Source organism: Schistocerca cancellata, chromosome 7, assembly GCF_023864275.1.
Source record: "Schistocerca cancellata isolate TAMUIC-IGC-003103 chromosome 7, iqSchCanc2.1, whole genome shotgun sequence".
In the NCBI taxonomy this organism is placed as follows: Eukaryota; Metazoa; Arthropoda; class Insecta; order Orthoptera; family Acrididae; genus Schistocerca; species Schistocerca cancellata.
In genome coordinates, this window is record NC_064632.1 from 418,679,867 (window position 1) to 418,699,235 (window position 19,369).

Sequence of the window (19,369 nt, forward strand, 5' to 3'; positions counted from 1 at the left end):
GTGTTTTACATCTATTTGGCAGTCTCTAACTTACAGTGAACAGGAATGATCTAACCTAGATACTTCCAACTGGCCGACAGTGTCCAAAGTATTGCGCTGTCCAAGCATGCCTACGTGGCTAAGTTACAGCGGGAAAGGACTGCAGTGTTCGGAACGTATATACAAGAGCAAGTTGGAAAGCAATTCAGCCAATTTTTTCATTTTTTTTCCTCCTTCGTTAACTTGGTAATATATTAATCACGAATTTGGTGCACCTTTGAAAACCTTCTTCTACAGCCCATTCCAGCAGAAAGAGTCCAACATCAACATATGCCAGCACTGTATACGATTAGAAACTGGCCGATGCTGATGTACATTCAGCACAGCGTTCTGTGATTGAATTCCTCCCCACATTAGGGAGGAAAGATACATGGAATGCTACAGTGGACATCAGCAGCAATAAACGGTGGTGTCGTCACTGTAGAGAATCTGAAGGGCAGGCACAACTGGCTGATACACCGAGGAGCAACCAGCCAGCGACTGCAGAAACATCACACAACACCTAACGTGTTGACCAGACCATCTGCCATTACAACATCAGACTTCCATCTTTTCACTCTACTCAAAAAAGGTCATCGGGTGCATTGTATTTAAGATACAGGCACATTGAAATATTCTGTGCGCCACTGGCTCAGGAAACAGGGCTATTACTTTTACCGCAGTGGTATACAAGGCGCAACAAAATTGTGTATAAAGTTCGTGATGATATTTCAAAACTACAAAGCAATCGAGAATGCTGCAGCTGTTATCGTATGTATATGATGCCTATTTTTCTTGCAAAATAACACTAAAGTCAGGAGGCATTTCTCTCTGATTGAGAGAGATCCTGTGCTAAGTTACGACGGCTTCTATCCTATAAAATGACTTTTATCTTAATCATATGAATATTTATATATGTGTTTGGAGAGAGGGAGAGAGAGAGAGATTCATTTTTGATTGAGATTTTTACTTGAAGTCGTAACTGGTACCTGAATTTTGGTTACTGCCTCCTTGAATGATCAGCTTCTGCACCAGTTGGTGACATATTACAATTGTTCTTTAAGGTTTAAAATACGTATCTGTTAGTTACTTGGCAGTATTGCTTATGGCTTTGAGTCCAATGACTGTAATTAAGAAATTATGAGAGGTTGTTACTTACTGTACGAAAACTATAGAGAATGCGTTTCTTTTCCTAAATTTTAGTGAACTTTGTACACTTACTTACAATTCTGTCGTTTGATACACGGTGACGATAATGAAGTTCCCCTTCTTTTCCAAAAAAAAGATATTTCCATTCTTCACTTCCAGAAAATTTGTATACATAAACGTTTGGCAACTCTTACACACACTTTACTCGGTTTTATCACTAAAATATAAATTTTCATTAAATGTAACAATACATTCTGTGCGACGACCTACCAACACGTCCTCTTTCCACAAGATACAGATAAACAATTCTCTTTTTTTTAATAAATCAATTGTCTTCTTTTTTTTATGGAGTCCAGACTCAAAGATTTCCAACTACTATCGTTGCGGGGATTGCGCGCTAAAGAGTTTCTTGCTGTCCAGCTGCGCTCTACTTCACTTCAAGTACTTTTTGAATCAGATTTACATTTACGGTATTTACATACACTACTGAGCTTCTCAGAATAAAATCAGGCTCAAATTAGTTAAAAAAAAACCAGTGAGGCACACATAACATTACAAGTCTTGAGTTGAGAACACACAGCGAAAGACAAAATAAGACACCCTGTCCAGTAGACAACTTCAAATTTTTGTGTGTCATCAACGCACTGAATTCTAATCCAAGAATGGAATTCGATTTAATTAGAAAAATATCTGTACTAAATGGTAAGCGGTGCAATACATGCTCTGCTAGCTAATAAGCTAGCTGTACAGAACTTTCGATCAAGTGCTGTGCCGCATAACGTGAACATTCGTTCCAATTCAGAATGAATTACTCTATGATAAGGTAACTGCAGTTTCGAAGACAACCCTTTCTCTTAGTCATCAGTCTTTTGAGTGGTTTGATGCGACACAACATGCCAGTCCCACAATAATCACCAATCTGGTAGCTATGTACTGTCGTAGCTTGTGCCGATACTGACACAAGCCAACCTGAAAGAGTGGGTCAGTGATGCATTCCAGTCAGCGGCTGCGGTCTAATCACATGCTTTTGAGAGGGCGTTGGCGGCATGTTGCTTGTCAGTGTGTCTCCGGCCTCTCTCGTGATAGGCGTTCTTGATCGTGCGCCTACTAATCGATGTTTGCTCCATCTTTGCCGACCGGTGTCGGCTTATGCCAGCACACATATGTTTGGGGAATGTAAATAGGCAACTGTGGAGTAAATGGGAAATTATATCATGAAGCTGTTGGGTAAGTTTTGGGGACATAATTTCGAGGAATAGTGTGGAACAATTGACATATTTGCATCGTACATCTTGCAAAGAGATAATCAGAATGAGAGACTACAGAGATGGCCATTTTCACTTGCTCAATAAGCAAGTAAAATGGAGAGAAAACTTTAACACTTGAAACAAATACTCTCCACTTTACTGTAGCTTGTTTTTTCGCCATCCGTACTTAAAAATACAGTCGTTTTTCTTCTTGCTTCATACGCAAATTGAACAGAATACAAATGGTTAATATTAGGTCTAAGTAACTTCCACCATGTATTGAATAGTGACTATCAGATTATACGCAGGGTGGTTTCAAAAGGATTCGCACAAAATAAAGGAGTCGATAAGGGAGTCGAAATACAACAATTTTAGACTAGGAACTCTGGTCTAGGAAGTAATCCTAAGCTAGTGAAATCCTTGGAATTTCATGAACAACTAGATAGTCGATACAGACACACTATAAGTTCAGCAAAGGTAATGTACCGTTTACTCAGTAGCATAATGTAAGGATACGGCCACGGTTTTCCATCGGCGGTTTATTTTTCTCTTGTTATCCTCTAACAGGTCAGTGTTTCTCGGTATACAGGAGAAGAATATACTGCAGATAGAAGTCCTTATCTAAACAGTACCCACTAAGGCAACAGAGCACCGAATTCATAATAAACACGGTCTATTTACCAAGCAACTAACTCCATCTTCTCCACAGGCAGTCGTGGGATTCAGTCGCGATCACTGAATAACAAACAACTTTGCGAGACGATCCGCCAACGATCCGTCTGCGTACAAAATCACGTGTGCTACCGAAGCAGGATGACGTTTCCTATCCCCGATTTTTTCCTCAAGACACCCTCTATAACCCCTCGAAGATTGTCGCAACATTTCTGAGATGTGAAAATATTTTGAATTTTTAACCGCTGAATAATCTGATGTTTCTCTTAGTAACAGTTACGCAGGAGGAGACCAGACAACCGCTTCTTGTAAGGAGTAGTTAACCGCTTTAGCAGAAAACTTGAAGGCCTCCGGTATGGTTCCAACATTCCTTTCTTGCCAAGGATGATAAAATGAATTGTTCGTGCCCTCGTTGAAGGAATGAAACCAAAGTTCGCATTAAGCCTTTCAGGCAAGCAGCTGAAAGAATAAATGATAGCCTGGAGACCTGAACAAGACACCTCCCGCCTGCACCACTTACACCAGACTCCGTGCAGACCCTGTTCACCCTCCCACCTCCACCCACGTCACCGGTAACGGGCCCAGTGTTTCGAGTATTGAGCAATCTAACTCCAAGTAATGTAAGATAGCGTCATGCGTGGTTAATAAACCATCTGCACTGACGTGGGCTCAAATTCACCAATGAAATTATCGTCAAAATATAGGTGGTAAACGTTTCCGTACAAAAGTTGTGACGACGATAATTCTACAGAGATATGTATTACAAATGTCTGGGGGAAAAAGACGAAATCTGATACTTATCCAGTCTACATTTTTAAGTAGATAACTCTAATATTGCTGGAGGTATCGCTCACGAAAGACTTCGGTTTACAAGGGAATCTGATGTGCTTCTCAGCCTGATTTTTCATCTGTGAAATATAGCACTTTTTATGAACTTCCTAATTTAGCTAAGAACACTACCTTATCCTTACGTTGAAACATGGATGTTGGAGAAACAAAATCTGTACTTGTGTACCTGCATTTAGTGTAGAGAAAGACTTCAGAAGCTATTACACCCCCCCCCCCCCTGTACCTCGGGATTTGTTCCACTGCATTGTATGGGAGTGAACCAAAGGCCGCGGGAAAATCCGAAAAGAGGTGAATCTAACCGGCTGAGATGTGATGCTATAGAAGGATGTTGAAAAATAGGTGCACTGATAAGAATTGAGGAAGCTGTACACAGAATCCGCTCAGAAAGGATCATACGGAAACTGAGGCAAGAGAAAGGAACAGGATGGTAGGACATGCGTTAAGACATCAGAGCATAACTTCCATGTTACTATAGAGAACTGTAGAGAGTAAAAGCTACAGGGGAACACAGAGACTAGAATATATCCGCCAAATAATTTACTATGTAGGGTGTAAGTATTACTCTGAGATGAAGAGGTTGGCACAAGATAGAATTTCCTGGTGAGCCACATCGATCCAGCCAGAAGACTAATGACTAAAAAGACTTCGATTGAAAACTCCAAATGATACGCATTTCCTTCAACTCAGTATCAAAAGACCAATTATCCTACAATGTCTTTCGACACCATACTATACTCATATAATAATATGTTTAGTCGAAGGGACAGTGTCCAAGTTATTAAAGTAACCTGACCTGCTTATTGCCCTATCTATGTTGCTGTGAGATGTGCTATTATCTATCCTAAGAATTCTCGTATCGAAGTCTTATCGCTGCGATTTGTATCGCAGCGCCTCGCTCACCTGAGAAGCCATGATGCGAGTTCTCTTCAGTCGACCGAGAGGGGAGGGACTGACGACTCGAGACGAAGCGCTGGCCTCTTATATACTCCACCAGCGCCCCTCCCACGCGACTGACCACTGCCACGTACCACCTGAGGGCGCCCGCTCTGGAGCACAGTCTCACCTTGAGAAATATGCGGAATGACGAAACTCACGAATCCAGTTTCTGGCAGTGGCATCAGACGCACCTCCAAATCTTCTTTCCCAAGTTGGTCACTGCGCTGCAATACGACTATATATCGTCAAGACCTCAGCTAATGATCAAAGAGAGGGTGATGACCGTCTCATTAACTGAGAACTGTTTGACAACCAGGCAGCCAGTCAATGACAAAAATCATCCACAAACAACATGCCGAAGTGTGAAATAAATCATTAGTAGTTTAAAACTGGCTGATTAAAGTTAGATTGACATTTTTTAATAAACAAAAGGACATCATGGTCACGTTCTAATATTAAAATTCTTGTCACGTTTTTGGCTTTTAGCCATTTTCTAATAGAAGACAGCGATAATTTTGTGCCGCAGCAGTTATCGTAATTTTAAAATATCAGGCGTATTCTGAAGCATGTAAAAGACAAAATCCGAAATTCCAACACTAAATTTTAAAAATAAATAACTGTAACATGTACACTAAATAAATTTTCAGTTCACAAGATCGCTAAAATCAATTATTCTTGCATATCACCGATTTCGGCAGTTCTCTTTTACCACCTTCGGATCTATGTTTATATCATTACGTAATGTTCTCTTGCATTACACTAAGTGGTGCTGTACAATGTATGTCCATGTTGTATAGCACCACTTACTGTACTGAAGAAGATGGTTGTGTAAGAATGTGTGACGCTGTAAAAATAGACCGCGAGATGACAGCAGATAATTGCCGAATCCGGTAATGTAAAATCAAATGGTGCTGAGCACCATGGGACTTAACATCCGAGGTCATCAGTCCCCTAGAACTTAGAACTACTTAAACCTAAGTAACCTAAGGATCCATGCCCAAGGCAGGATTCGATCCTCCGACCGTAGCGATCGCGCGGTTCCAGACTGTAGCTCTTAGAACTCCTAGAACCCTTTCGCTCTCCGTGGAGAGTGATCTTGTTTCGTATCATGTCAACGCAGACCACGCTTCATTTGGTGTGTCCAAGCACAAAGGGTCATTATGCTCTTCTATAAAAACGGCAGTCATATACACTCCTGGAAATTGAAATAAGAACACCGTGAATTCATTGTCCCAGGAAGGGGAAACTTTATTGACACATTCCTGGGGTCAGATACATCACTTGATCACACTGACAGAACCACAGGCACATAGACACAGGCAACAGAGCATGCACAATATCGGCACTAGTACAGTGTATATCCACCTTTCGCAGCAATGCAGGCTGCTATTCTCCCATGGAGACGATCGTAGAGATGCTGGATGTAGTCCTGTGGAACGGCTTGCCATGCCATTTCCACCTGGCGCCTCAGTTGGACCAGCGTTCGTGCTGGACGTGCAGACCGCGTGAGACGACGCTTCATCCAGTCCCAAACATGCTCAATGGGGGACAGATCCGGAGATCTTGCTGGCCAGGGTAGTTGACTTACACCTTCTAGAGCACGTTGGGTGGCACGGGATACATGCGGACGTGCATTGTCCTGTTGGAACAGCAAGTTCCCTTGCCGGTCTAGGAATGGTAGAACGATGGGTTCGATGACGGTTTGGATGTACCGTGCACTATTCAGTGTCCCCTCGACGATCACCAGTGGTGTGCGGCCAGTGTAGGAGATCGCTCCCCACACCATGATGCCGGGTGTTGGCCCTGTGTGCCTCGGTCGTATGCAGTCCTGATTGTGGCGCTCACCTGCACGGCGCCAAACACGCATACGACCATCATTGGCACCAAGGCAGAACCGACTCTCATCGCTGAAGACGACACGTCTCCATTCGTCCCTCCATTCACGCCTGTCGCGACACCACTGGAGGCGGGCTGCACGATGTTGGGGCGTGAGCGGAAGACGGCCTAACGGTGTGCGGGACCGTAGCCCAGCTTCATGGAGACGGTTGCGAATGGTCCTCGCCGATACCCCAGGAGCAACAGTGTCCCTAATGTGCTGGGAAGTGGCGGTGCGGTCCCCTACGGCACTGCGTAGGATCCTATGGTCTTGGCGTGCATCCGTGCGTCGCTGCGGTCCGGTCCCAGGTCGACAGGCACGTGCACCTTCCGCCGACCACTGGCGACAACATCGATGTACTGTGGAGACCTCACGCCCCACGTGTTGAGCAATTCGGCGGTACGTCCACCCGGCCTCCCGCATGCCCACTATACGCCCTTGCTCAAAGTCCGTCAACTGCACATACGGTTCACGTCCACGATGTCGCGGCATGCTACCAGTGTTAAAGACTGCGATGGAGCTCCGTATGCCACGGCAAACTGGCTGACACTGACGGCGGCGGTGCACAAATGCTGCGCAGCTAGCGCCATTCGACGGCCAACACCGCGGTTCCTGGTGTGTCCGCTGTGCCGTGCGTGTGATCATTGCTTGTACAGCCCTCTCGCAGTGTCCGGAGCAAGTATGGTGGGTCTGACACACCGGTGTCAATGTGTTCTTTTTTCCATTTCCAGGAGTGTAGTTATACACTAGAGGCTACTGGGGGAAGTAGCACGTGGTACATCGTGCGGTGGTACATCACAATAACAACTGTGTTAAACTGCTTGAAGCCATCGTCGCTCCAAAATGGACTGCAAACAGAAAACTGCATCCCTTCCTCGTCTTATATTTTGGACCTGTAAACGTAAATGTAAGCATGTTTATATAGGGATTACTTAGATTCCTTGTGAGATTCTTCGGAAAGTAATGGCACTGGATATGGTAAAATCTAGTTTCCTTTCGCCATAAAGGAACGGTTCCAGCCAACTGAACCTTGATTGATTGAGCTTCAGAAAGTTGGCTGAGTACACTGTCAAGATGGAAAAGTTTGATTTATCAATAGTACAGTGTACATGTCAGTTCAATGCAGGCAGCGTTTACCATAGTTGGGCCAGTTGCCACTAAAAGAGCATCTGATTGAACTAATTCAGTAATTTACTGCCGATGTTGCTGACGTAACTGCGAAGCAATAAGATCATCTACACTTTCGGACGCAGGGTGAGGCGGCGCAGCGAGTGTTTTCGCGACTGGAGTTTCTACACAACAGCGCGAGTTATGCGCAGGGCAGTGAGACGCCTTGGCCCTTCTACCTTTCTTTCTTTCTGACTTGCTTTTTGTAATCAGTACCCTGACTGGTATAATGTGGATAGCCATGAAATCCTCTATTGTACAAAATTCTTCATTTCAGAGTGGCACTTGCAACTTACCTCCTCTGTTATTTGCTGGATCTATTCCAAAAATGGCTCTGAACACTCTGGGACTCAACATCTGAGGTCATCAATCTTCTAGAACTTAGAACTAGTTAAACCTAACTAACCTAAGGACATAACACACATCCATGCCCGAGGCAGGACTCTAACCTGCGACCGTAGCGGTCTCGCGGTTCCAGACTGAAGCGTCTAGTACCGCTCGGCCACTCCGCCCGGCGATGTATTCCAATTTCTTTTATCCCTTACAGCTTTTTACCTCTAAAGTTCCCTCTAGTAATAAAGATGCTAATCCTTCACGCCTTAACACATGTCCTGTCAACATGTCCCTTCTTTTTGTCAGTGTTTTCCATTTCTTCCTTTCCTCGTCGATTCTGTGGAGGACCTACTAATTCCTTATAACTCAACGTGATTTTCAAAACTTTCTGTAGAGGTTTTTTCCACTATCCATGATTCGCTACGATGCAGTACCAGTTCTCCATAGAAATGTTTTCCTCAAATCATAGTTTATGTTTGATACCAGCAGACTTATCTTGTCCAGGAATGCCCTCTTTGCCTGTACTCGTGTGGTTGTTATGTCCTCCTTCCTCCGTCCGTCATGGGCTACGTTGCTTCCAAGACAGAAGATTTCCTTAATTTCTTCTCCTTCGATTTGATTCAAGTTTTGATAATTTTCTCGCTATTTACATCCCTGAAACTTCTCATTACCTTTGCCTTTTTTTCGGCTTCCTCTCTGTGCATATTCTGTACTTACTAGATGGTTCGTTCCCTTCAACAGATCCCGTAATCCTTCTTCACTTTCACTGACGATAACAATTTCGTTACCGAATTTATCATTGATGATTTTCATCCTACTCTTGAACATTTCTTTTACTGCCATCATTGCTTCTTTGATGAATAGATTGAACAAAAAGGGCGATAGACTGTTTTTATGTCTTACACCACTTTTAATCCGAGCATTTCGTTCTTCCTTCTCGTCTTATTGTTACCTCTTTCTTCTTGAACACTTGAACATGTTGTATACCACCCGTTTTTCCGTATAGCTTAGTCCAATTTTTCTCAGAATTTCGAACATCTTGCTCCCATTCACATTGTAGAACGCTTTTTCTATGTTGACAAAATCATTGAGCGTAACTTGATATTTCTTCAGTTTTCCTTCCAGTTTCAAGCACAAGGTCACAACTGACTCTCTGGTGCCTTTATCTTTCTTAAAGCCAAACTGATCGTTATCTAACACATCCTCAGTTCCTTTTCCATTATTCTGTTTACTAGTATGATTCTTGTCAACAACTTCGATGCATGAGATGTAAAGGTGTTCGTGCATATTTGTTGCGTCCATCTGACCTTGCTCTCTTGGGAACTGTCTGAATGATATTTTTCCGAAAGTCAGATGGTAGTCGCCAGTCTTATATATTCTACAAACCAACTTGTATAGTTATTTAGATGTCACTTCCCTCAATGATTTTAGGGATTCCGAATAGCATATTATTTATCCCTTCTGACTTACTTGGTCTCGTCTTCATGAGCTCTTTCAAACTCTGATTAATACAAGATCGCCTATGTCTTTCTTATCGACTTCAGTTGCTTCCTCTATCACGTCATCAGACAAGTCTTAACCCTCATAGAAGCCTTAAATGCGCTCTTCCTACCTACTCACTCTTTCCTCTGCGTGTAACAGAGGAATTCCATTTGCACTCTTAATGTTACCGTCCTTGCTTTTCATTTCACCAAAGGCTTTTTCTTTATACTGGGCCAGTCCATCCAACAATCATTCCTTCTTCTATCTATTCACATTTTCCTTCAGCTATTTCGCCTTGACTGCTGTGTACTTCCTGTTTACTTCATTCCTACCTATGTCTGACTGTCCAACCTTTCTAACTACCCTCTTTGGAGATGTTGGCTCCTCTTCAATTGAACTACCTACTCGTGTTTTTTTTACTTCAGTTTTCACATCCTTAGTGAACTTCAAACTCTCATCATTCCTTAATACATCAGCATATCACTTCTTCCACACATTCTTCTGCACGATTCTCTTCAACTTAAGTCTACTCTTCATCATGATCTGAGGCTATATCTGCTCCTAGGTACGCCTTACAATCCAATGTCTGGTTCCTGAGTCTCTATCTGAGCCTGACATAACCTATCTACAATATTCCCATGTCCCCAGATCGTTTCCAAGCAAACCTCCTGCTCTTGTGATTCTTGAACGGAGTATTCGCTTTTAATTGCTGAAATTTATTGCAGAAGTCAATGTCTCTCCTCTCTCAATCCTACTGAATAGCCCATATTCTCATAATCATTTCTTCTATTTCTTCCCCAATAACCGCGTTCCAGACCCCCATGATTATTAGATTTCTCATGTCCCTTCACATACTGAATTACCAACTCTCTATTTTCAGCTTGCGAAGTCAGCATATATACCTGCACTACAAGTCGTCTGCTTTGGTTTGCTGTCAAGTCTGATGAGAACAACAATCCCATCATTGAAATGTTCACAGTAGCTCACTCTCTGCCCTACTTTCCTATTCGTTACAAATACCACTCCAGTAATTTTCTGCTGCTATTGATATTGCCCTTTATTCGCCTGATAATCAATCTTCGTCTTCTTTACATTTCATTTCACGAGCGCCTACTATATCTACACTAATTTTTTGTGTTTACTTTTTCACATTTTCTAGAATTCTTACTATGTTCAAACCTCTGATATTCCACGCTCCGACTGGTAGGTCATTATTCTTTCGTTGGATTTTCCATCTTTATCTCATGACCACCTTTCCCTTGTCAGTCCCTCCCGGAGATACGAATAGGAGACTAGTGCGGAACCTTTTGCCATTAGAGAGATTATCGTTACTCTTCTTCAATTACAGGACAGATGTCCTGTGGATGCACGCCACTTGTCTTTAATGCAGTCGTTTCCATTGCGTTCTGCATCCTCATGCCATTGATCATAGCTGATTCTTCCGCCTTTTGGGTGCAGTCTCTCACCCCAAGGGTAAGAGACTGCCTTGAACCTCCCTCCGCTACTCCACCGTCTTAGAGTAGGTCGTTGGCAGAGTGAGGGTGATTACTTATGCCGGAAGCCTTTTATTTACGCACTGTTACAGCTACAATTGTTCACAGAAGATTTGCTTTTTATGCATATTTGAAAGACTAGTCACAGATTTATCGTTTCATATGATTTCATAATTTGTTGGGTTGAAAGTCATATGTTTTTTGATATTCTTTTAACTTTCGTAAAGATTCACCACATTTTTTCAATGACATTGTTTATATTTCAGTTCAGTTTTTGTCATGCGAAAATATTTAAGTTTTTACATATTGCAGTTCTACTTATCTTGTGCTATCCGTTATTGATTTTAAGTTGAGTGACTTGCTTTTTTGAGCACAATGATATATATATATATATATATATATATATATATATATATATATATATATATATATATATATGGGTAATAGAAATATAAGTAAATTACAATTTGCAGGCTATTACGGGCAAATAGGGGAGAGAGTGCCTGGGATATGACATGGGACTTGGGGGTACATCACTAAAACAAAGGCGTTTCTCTTTGCACTGGGATCTTCCCATGAAATTTAAATCACCAATTTTCTGCTCCGAATGCGATGATATTTTGTAACATAGGGAGAAACGATAATAAGGGAAATCAAAGTTCGCACCGAAAGATATGGGTGTTCGTTTCAGCCGTGGGCTGTTCGTGAATGGAATAATAGTGAATTATTGGGAAGGTAGTTCGATGAATCCTTTGCCAGGCACTTGAGGGTAATTTGCAATGTGTCCATGATGATGGGGCAAAGACAGAAGGTGACATATGCGAATCAGAAACATGCCTATGAATATTAATGAAAAAGAAATAAGCAAATCACATTTAGACACATTTAGACAGACGGAAGAGGCGCAGTGTGATTTAACAAAGTAAATTTTTGTTTAAAAAGAGGGGAGACAGAGAGAGGAAGAGGAAAAGGGAGGGAGACGAGAAGAGAGGGGTTGAGGGAGACATAGCTCATTTCTTTATACAGACGTTATTTAAATTATACATTACAAAAGACACAAAACTGGTATACTTCGCTTCTCTGTAATGACAGAATTTTGTGTTTGCACATTTTCTTTGCAAGCAACAATTTCAGACACACAAAATACAAGACAGACTGAAAACATATAAAATACTGAACAATGTTCACAGTACTTTTGTACATAACAAAAACTAAAACACAAAATTTGTACACAGACAATCGTTTAACTGTCGATGATGTTTGATTTTCGTACCTCATTTGTCACACACGGTAAAGGATACGGAGCACTTAAGCACATGAGAGCTGCACTTCCACTTTTGATTTCGACACTACACTTATGTGGGATGTGGGAGAGGCAGAAGGGAGGCGGCAGCGGCGAGGGGGCAAAGCTGTTGTGGGAGCGGCGGCGCTCACGTCACGTGTTGTGGACGACGTCCCTTAGGGCTGAGTCCAGGGAGATCTACAGGAAGTTACGAAACATTTGTCAATAGTTTTACCGCTTTTACCAAGCCAGAATACATGACGTTTTGTTTGCTAACCAAAGACGCTACACCTACAACCCGGGTGCAAAACTTGACCTTGTGACACTACAAATCGTTGTTACTCTTCACAAGATGGCAGTTGTTGCTTGAAACTTCTTACTAACTCAATTTCAACTGCTAGACCTCATGCCCAACTCATAAACATTCTCAAAAATTTTCGTAGTTATATTTTCTAAAGCTATTTGAGCCAATCTTTATTTCTGACTGTTAAGGTATGTGACTAAGTAAGTTATTACTTACAGTTATTTTTGTATGAAATTCAAACAAAACCCATCTCAGAAAGACAACTACTTTTTTCTCACTTCCAGTTGATGTTTGGGCATTACAAATTTCGGAAAAGATACATTTCCAGTCCTGTAAATCCTGTGGAATAGACTCCAAACCAGGTGGAAGAAGTTAGTGAACCGTTTGTCAGAAAACTCAGGCATTGAAACTAATTGACAGTGAGTTTATCTCTTGTTTATGTACCCGCTTTTCAGTTCCGGCTTATTTCACATTGAAGTGTGTTACAATATCATCAGCATACCCTTTGATCATCAGAACAAGAGTCTGAAATAAATTACACGAGATCAGCCATTGGTTCACAAGGGAACCGTGCTGCATATTGACCAAGAAAGTGAGTCCCAATGAGCGCTCGTAGTGTGACGCCTAGCTTGACTAGGACCGCGCCTTGGTACCCTACTCCGTTAAATTTATGTTGTGGGTTGGCAGGAGAGCTAACACCGGTATGAGAGGAAGCCGAAAGGCACGCGTTGTAGCTCACGCAGGCTGGCGTGAGGTCTGTAACAGGACAAGAAAATTAGACTGTAGAAAAAACTGACGTAGCTGGTGGAATACTTAACTTTAATCCATAAATGGTGAACGTCGCTCTTGACGGTACATGTTTTACAGCATCAATAGTAACTGGTAATGGCGCCTTGCTCGGTCGTAGAAAATGACGTAGCTGAAGGCTATGCTAACTATCGTCTCGGTAAATGAGAGCGTATTTTGTCAGTGAACCATCGCTAGAAAAGTCGGCTGTACAACTGGGGCGAGTGCTAGGAAGTCTCTCTAGACCTGCCGTCTCGCGGCGCTCGGTCTGCAATCACTGATAGTGGCGACATGCGGGTCCGACGTATACTAACGGACCGCGGCCGATTTAAAGTCTACCACCTAGCTAGTGTGGTGTCTGGCGGTGACACCACAATTTCAATCTTGACTCTGTCCTGCGTCTAATAGTCGCGATGATGAAGCTCGTGGACTTGGTAAGGACTGGCTTCCCCGCGCTCTTGTTAGTGGTTGCCACATGGAGCACCGTGAGGACTTTGCCTCGTTAATGGCTCTGGCACGAATTTATCGTCATTCTCATCTGATTGCGAGCATTTTGCATCTTCTGTAAGAAAGGAAGGGTAAACAGTGCTTATCGCAGTTAAGAATAAGCCTTCGTGCATGATCTATAACCTACAACATAAGAATACCAGTCACCAATCCAAATACTTGCCTTGTCCATCCTACATGGGTAACTTAGAATGCCGCAGGAAGGGAGAAAAATGACTGTTATGTTCATCCAGAGATATCTAGCAGGAACATAACGCTGAGTGTTGCCAAATAGCTAGGACCTCAGGAGCTGTCAACTTCTGTAGACTCTTTCAGTAACAGTAAAGATGTAGTGTCTCAGCTCATGGAGCGGTCGGAATGTCTCTAAACGGGATCACTAATACTGTTTGAGTGTCTCAAATTATAACTTCTTCTCTGTAAGCCGTATTTAATGCAAAAATTATCAAAGACGAGACGCGATTATTATCTCTCACACAGTGCCCGTCGGAACTGGTGACAGCATACAGTTCTTTTGCAAAGTGAAGACGAAATGAAGCTACAATAAATTTCAAAATGATAAAGCCGCCATGTCACTTGAAATGTGACTATTTTTTTGACGTCTTTCATCACGAAGTGTTGATCTTTCAATCTGTGAATACTAACTACGCCCAACACACTGCACAAAGTTTCTTATACTGTAATCTCTTTTTATGCTTACTAAATTTCTCGCGTGGTCTAGGAATAGCGTCTTTGACTAATAATCAAAACGTTGTCGGTCCCGGGTTCGAAACCCGCCACTGCTTAAACTTTGATTAATAACCAGCACTGGCGAAAGGCAGAAGGGAAAGATAACATTCCATCAGAATTTCTAAAATCACTGGGGAAGCTACAACAAAACGACAATTCACGTTGGCATATGGAATGTACGAGTCTGGCGACATACCATCTTACATTCGGAAAAGCATCATTCACACATTTCCGGAGGCTGCAAGAACTGACAAGTGCGAGAATTATCTCACAATCAGCTTAACAGCTCATGCGTCCAAGCTGCTGACACGAATAATATACTGAAAAATGCACAAGATAATTGAGGTTGTGTCAGATAAACATCCGTTTGGCTTTAGGAATGGTAAAGGCACAAGAGAGGCAGTTCTGGCGTTGCAGTTGATATTGGAAGCAAGACTAAAGGAAAATAAAGACACGTTCATAGGAAATGTTCAACAATGTGAAATGGTGCAAGACGTTCGAAATTCTGAAAATATAGGGGGAAATCTATAAGGATAGAAGGGAAATATACAGTATGTACAAGAGCCGAGAGGAAATACTTAAAGGGGAAAACCAGGTCCGCAGCTTGTGGTCGTGCGGTAGCGTTCTCGCTTCCCGCGCCCGGGTTCCCGGGTTTGATTCCCGGTGGGGTCAGGGATTTTCTCTGCCTCGTGATGACTGGGTGTTGTGTGGTTTCCTCAGGTTAGTTCGGTTTAAGTAGTTCTAAGTTCTAGGGGAGTGATGACCATAGATGTTAAGTCCCATAGTGCTCAGAGCCAGTTGAACCTTTTTTTTTTTTTTGACAACTAGAAAAATGCACAATAAAAGGCTTCAGAATCATTTGACGTAAGTTGAACGTGTTCTGAAGCAGAAAATGATGTTCGCGATATATCATTCATTATGTTTCGCGCTCTCCTGTGGCGTGATCACATGAGGAGGTGGTGGGAGAGTGCGCAACATTGACATGTGCGCGTATAAAACGGTAAAGTGCCCCTCTGCTACGCCCCTGTTCGGCAACACCCACGTTTCTTGCTGAGCTCTTTAAAATTGTATCTGCGCAGAGACTTCGACACCCATTCATAAGACTAGTGCTTCACTGCCGCTCTAATACCTGAGGGCAGGCAACCCCACCCAAGGAGGTGTTCAAGGCGTTGCATGCCCGCATTCGGTAGAGCAGCTGAGGCACCACTCAGCTCATGCTCAACAAAGGTACGTGGAAAAAATTGCTGTTTTGAGGAAACTACTGCTGTATACAAAGATAATACCACATTTGTTCAGATTTGTTAGCGTGTCTTATTTCTGTGCTTGTACGTCTGTGGATCCTTGTAGATCCTTTAAGGTCCACAGTTTATCTAGTGCGATTCTGACGAACGCTTATTTGCAGAATGCTATATAAACTGATGAACCCAAAAGGATAAAACTCTCTATTAAATAATCGTTATTTTGCAACCATGGCTAGTTTCTTTTTTAAATAACTTGTAACGGCTATTGCATCAGCGAGCTAATGGAGTGGAAAAGATTATGTCTGAAAAGTTGCCCTTGACCATCCAGAAGAAAACCGCATGATTTCAACAACGAATGACGCTGTTCTGACCATCACGGTGTCGTCAATAGAAGGCTTGAGACCTGGGTAAGAGGGGGTGTAACAACATTCTTCTCGTGTGAGATGTCCAAGATGGCGTTAGACCGAACTGTAGCAACATTTGATACCAATGTGACATCAGGGATCGACATTACACCCGACATGAACTTCTGAGCTGTGGCCTTTTTCCACTTGTGTCGGAATTTTGTTGTTCGAAAAGTCGTCGATCCCGCGCGTGACGTTGCAGTACGCCAAGTTTTTGCTCCATTGGAGAAGAATTTTGTAGCCACCTTCCAGCAAAAATTCATACTTATGCGTCGCAAGAGGAAACAATTACGTGGTTTCCAAAAAGTGATTGTTTAATTTTGTTGTGCTGTATAGTTACATGGTTATTCGTCAGCAAGGGCGCTGTTAACCAACAGCGACCAATCTCACCCGACAACATCCTGAGATATTTTCAATCTATGTCTGTCAATGTATCTAAATCATGTGATCACCCATATTCTCATCACTGATTACACTGACACTAAAATAAATGATGAATGTAAGTGCCAAATAAAAAATTCTATCTTCCGAACCAATTTCATTGGATAAAACTGCACTACTATTCCTGCCTCTAAAAGATATCAATTTCTATCATTTATTCTTGTATCTGATGATGAAGGGAGATACAGTTACACACTTTGGTTCTGTTAATTATTACATAATTTAGTGATCGTTTTAGCGTCAGTGTATTCACTATAGATGAGTAGATGTTTTAGCTACATTGATGCAGTTTGAAATTATCTCAGTATTTCACCGAATAAGGTTTTGTTTTCACACTATCATATCACTTCAAACAAAAGTGTTCTTACACGCGTTCTCGTGCCATTCATCGTTTGTTTGTTAGAAATTCTTGTGAAGCTCTGTTAGCTTTCAAAGGAATTTCCTAACTTTAATCTTGAACTAAGGAAGTTCTTTCCTAGTGCTCACTCTGTTGCAAACCACATATTTATGAAGAAAATGGGTTCTCACATTACTGTTGAGTTTGTGGTACCGAATCCTTCACAGTTTTCTTCCTAGAGCCAAATGCTTTCTGCTGACTACTCAGTTAACTCTAAAAATTATTATGTATTATCTTATTATATTAATATTGTCAAACTTCCGAACCGGAAATAATTTTCTACCTTGGGAACTTAGTTTTTCGTGGGAACATTTTGAATTAGGTTTTCACACATTTCCTCTCGTCAGATTTGTTATATAATCTCAAGCTTTAGCCGTCTTTCTACGTCGCCATCGTCAGGAATTATTTGCTGTTATACAAGCGATAATTAAAGTTCGTTAAAAATGTGGAAAGCTTCAGGATTTTTGTGAGTTGTTCATCATCTGTCGAAATCAACATCGCCACTAATGGAGCTCCACTAATGAAGCCCCATCACAGACAGAGACGTAATTTCTGGTATCGTAAGGAGCAACCGTGACTTCTTGATGTCTCCGTCACATAATTCGGCCAACTGTACACAGCACACGCGATGTACAAGTGACTTCTGATGATAGCGACAGAGCAATTCGATAGCATTAAATTACCAACTTATTTGACGCAGCAAAATGTCCTGAAATTATTTTCGTTCTTTTTAAGCACTTCTGTCAACTCCACCAGTCAGTGATGTAATAACAGCCTTATGGATCCTGCCTCCACATACATCAGATCCAGAAGTTTGGGTGTGATTGTAGCTAACATGTATAAAGCTGTGGAGCACAGTATTCTATGTCGAACGGTCGCAAATGTTAGCAAAACTAGTAAACTAATAGTATATCAAAGACATCCGCGACAAACCATTTCACGCAACTACTGTCACGGCTCCATACTTTAAGCCATTCCATGCCTGCAAGAGATCTGCCACCATATAGATAGTCGCGCACACAGCGCACTCCGTCTATTATCTGTGACACACAGAGAAATTACGGTTTCTAACTTACCTATGGAACATGAGAAGACAATGAAAATACCAAAATATAAAAGATATTTTTATAGATTTTTAATCATATGGTTCGACTGAGCCTTCAAAAAAATGCAAACGTTGGCAACCAGAAAAGTCAACGACTAAAAACATCAAGATGCTGAAACAGCAAGACGAATGAGACATCCCTCTACATGGAGTCGACCGCTAAGTAACATGTTGTGTTACTTATTTCCAGCTTCATCATACGGATTCAAGCACCACGTGTGCGCAGTCCTAAAGAATCGACTACACACCACCAGCGCAGAGCTGCGAAACACCACCGGTTCCGGCGGAGGTTCGAGTCCTCCCTCGGGCATGGGTGTGTGTGTGTGTGTGTGTCCTTAGGATAATTTAGGTTAAGCAGTGTGTAAGCTTAGGAACTGATGACCTTAGCAGATAGGTCCCATAAGATTTCACACACATTTGAACATTTTTTTGAAACAGCACCAAGATGGCGCTGACTCGAGCGCCAATGGAAACAGCGGCCACTGCCGCATCTTCAGGAAGACAAGAGTTCAGCGCCCTGTGTCAAAGCTGCCTTAACCAGCCACCCATCGCTGGTCGGCCACAGCTCGGATGCAGACTTCAAGAGCAACAGTACCGAGTGATAAGAAGATGTTACTTAGCTTACGTTCTGAGAGTAGTAATAGGGAAATGAAATTGCATACAGATGGCACAGGAAGAAAGTTAAGTTGTCTTTCTTTTCTTTTTAGGTATAACGTGTTCTATTAATTTGAATGTATATGTACAGATCATTTTGGATTCCTGCCACTGGCCATCGCAACTTCTTTCCTCCCTTGTTTGTGTTGTGAATGCTGTTATTTGAAATAAGTGAGTTGCAGTTTGCTATCATGTTTGCATTTCCACTTTTTATTTTGCAGGACACTGTATCCTATTTCTTCTCCGCGGCTCATCGGTCAAAGAGAGGGTTTCCTGTGGCATTAAATACCGTCAGAAGGA

General features: G+C 42.2%; 1 protein-coding gene across 1 annotated transcript in view; it reads right to left on the reverse strand.

Moving 5' to 3' along the window:
- The window catches only part of LOC126092281 (cuticle protein 7-like), a 78,055-nt gene extending 73,180 nt beyond the window's left edge, over positions 1-4,875 (reverse strand). Inside the window, exon 1 of the mRNA XM_049907798.1 lies at positions 4,836-4,875. Within this exon, the coding sequence (XP_049763755.1) occupies positions 4,836-4,847 (12 nt within the window). The 5' untranslated portion in view covers positions 4,848-4,875. The remainder of the gene's footprint in view (positions 1-4,835) is intronic.
- Between the last annotated feature and the right edge of the window lie 14,494 nt (positions 4,876-19,369).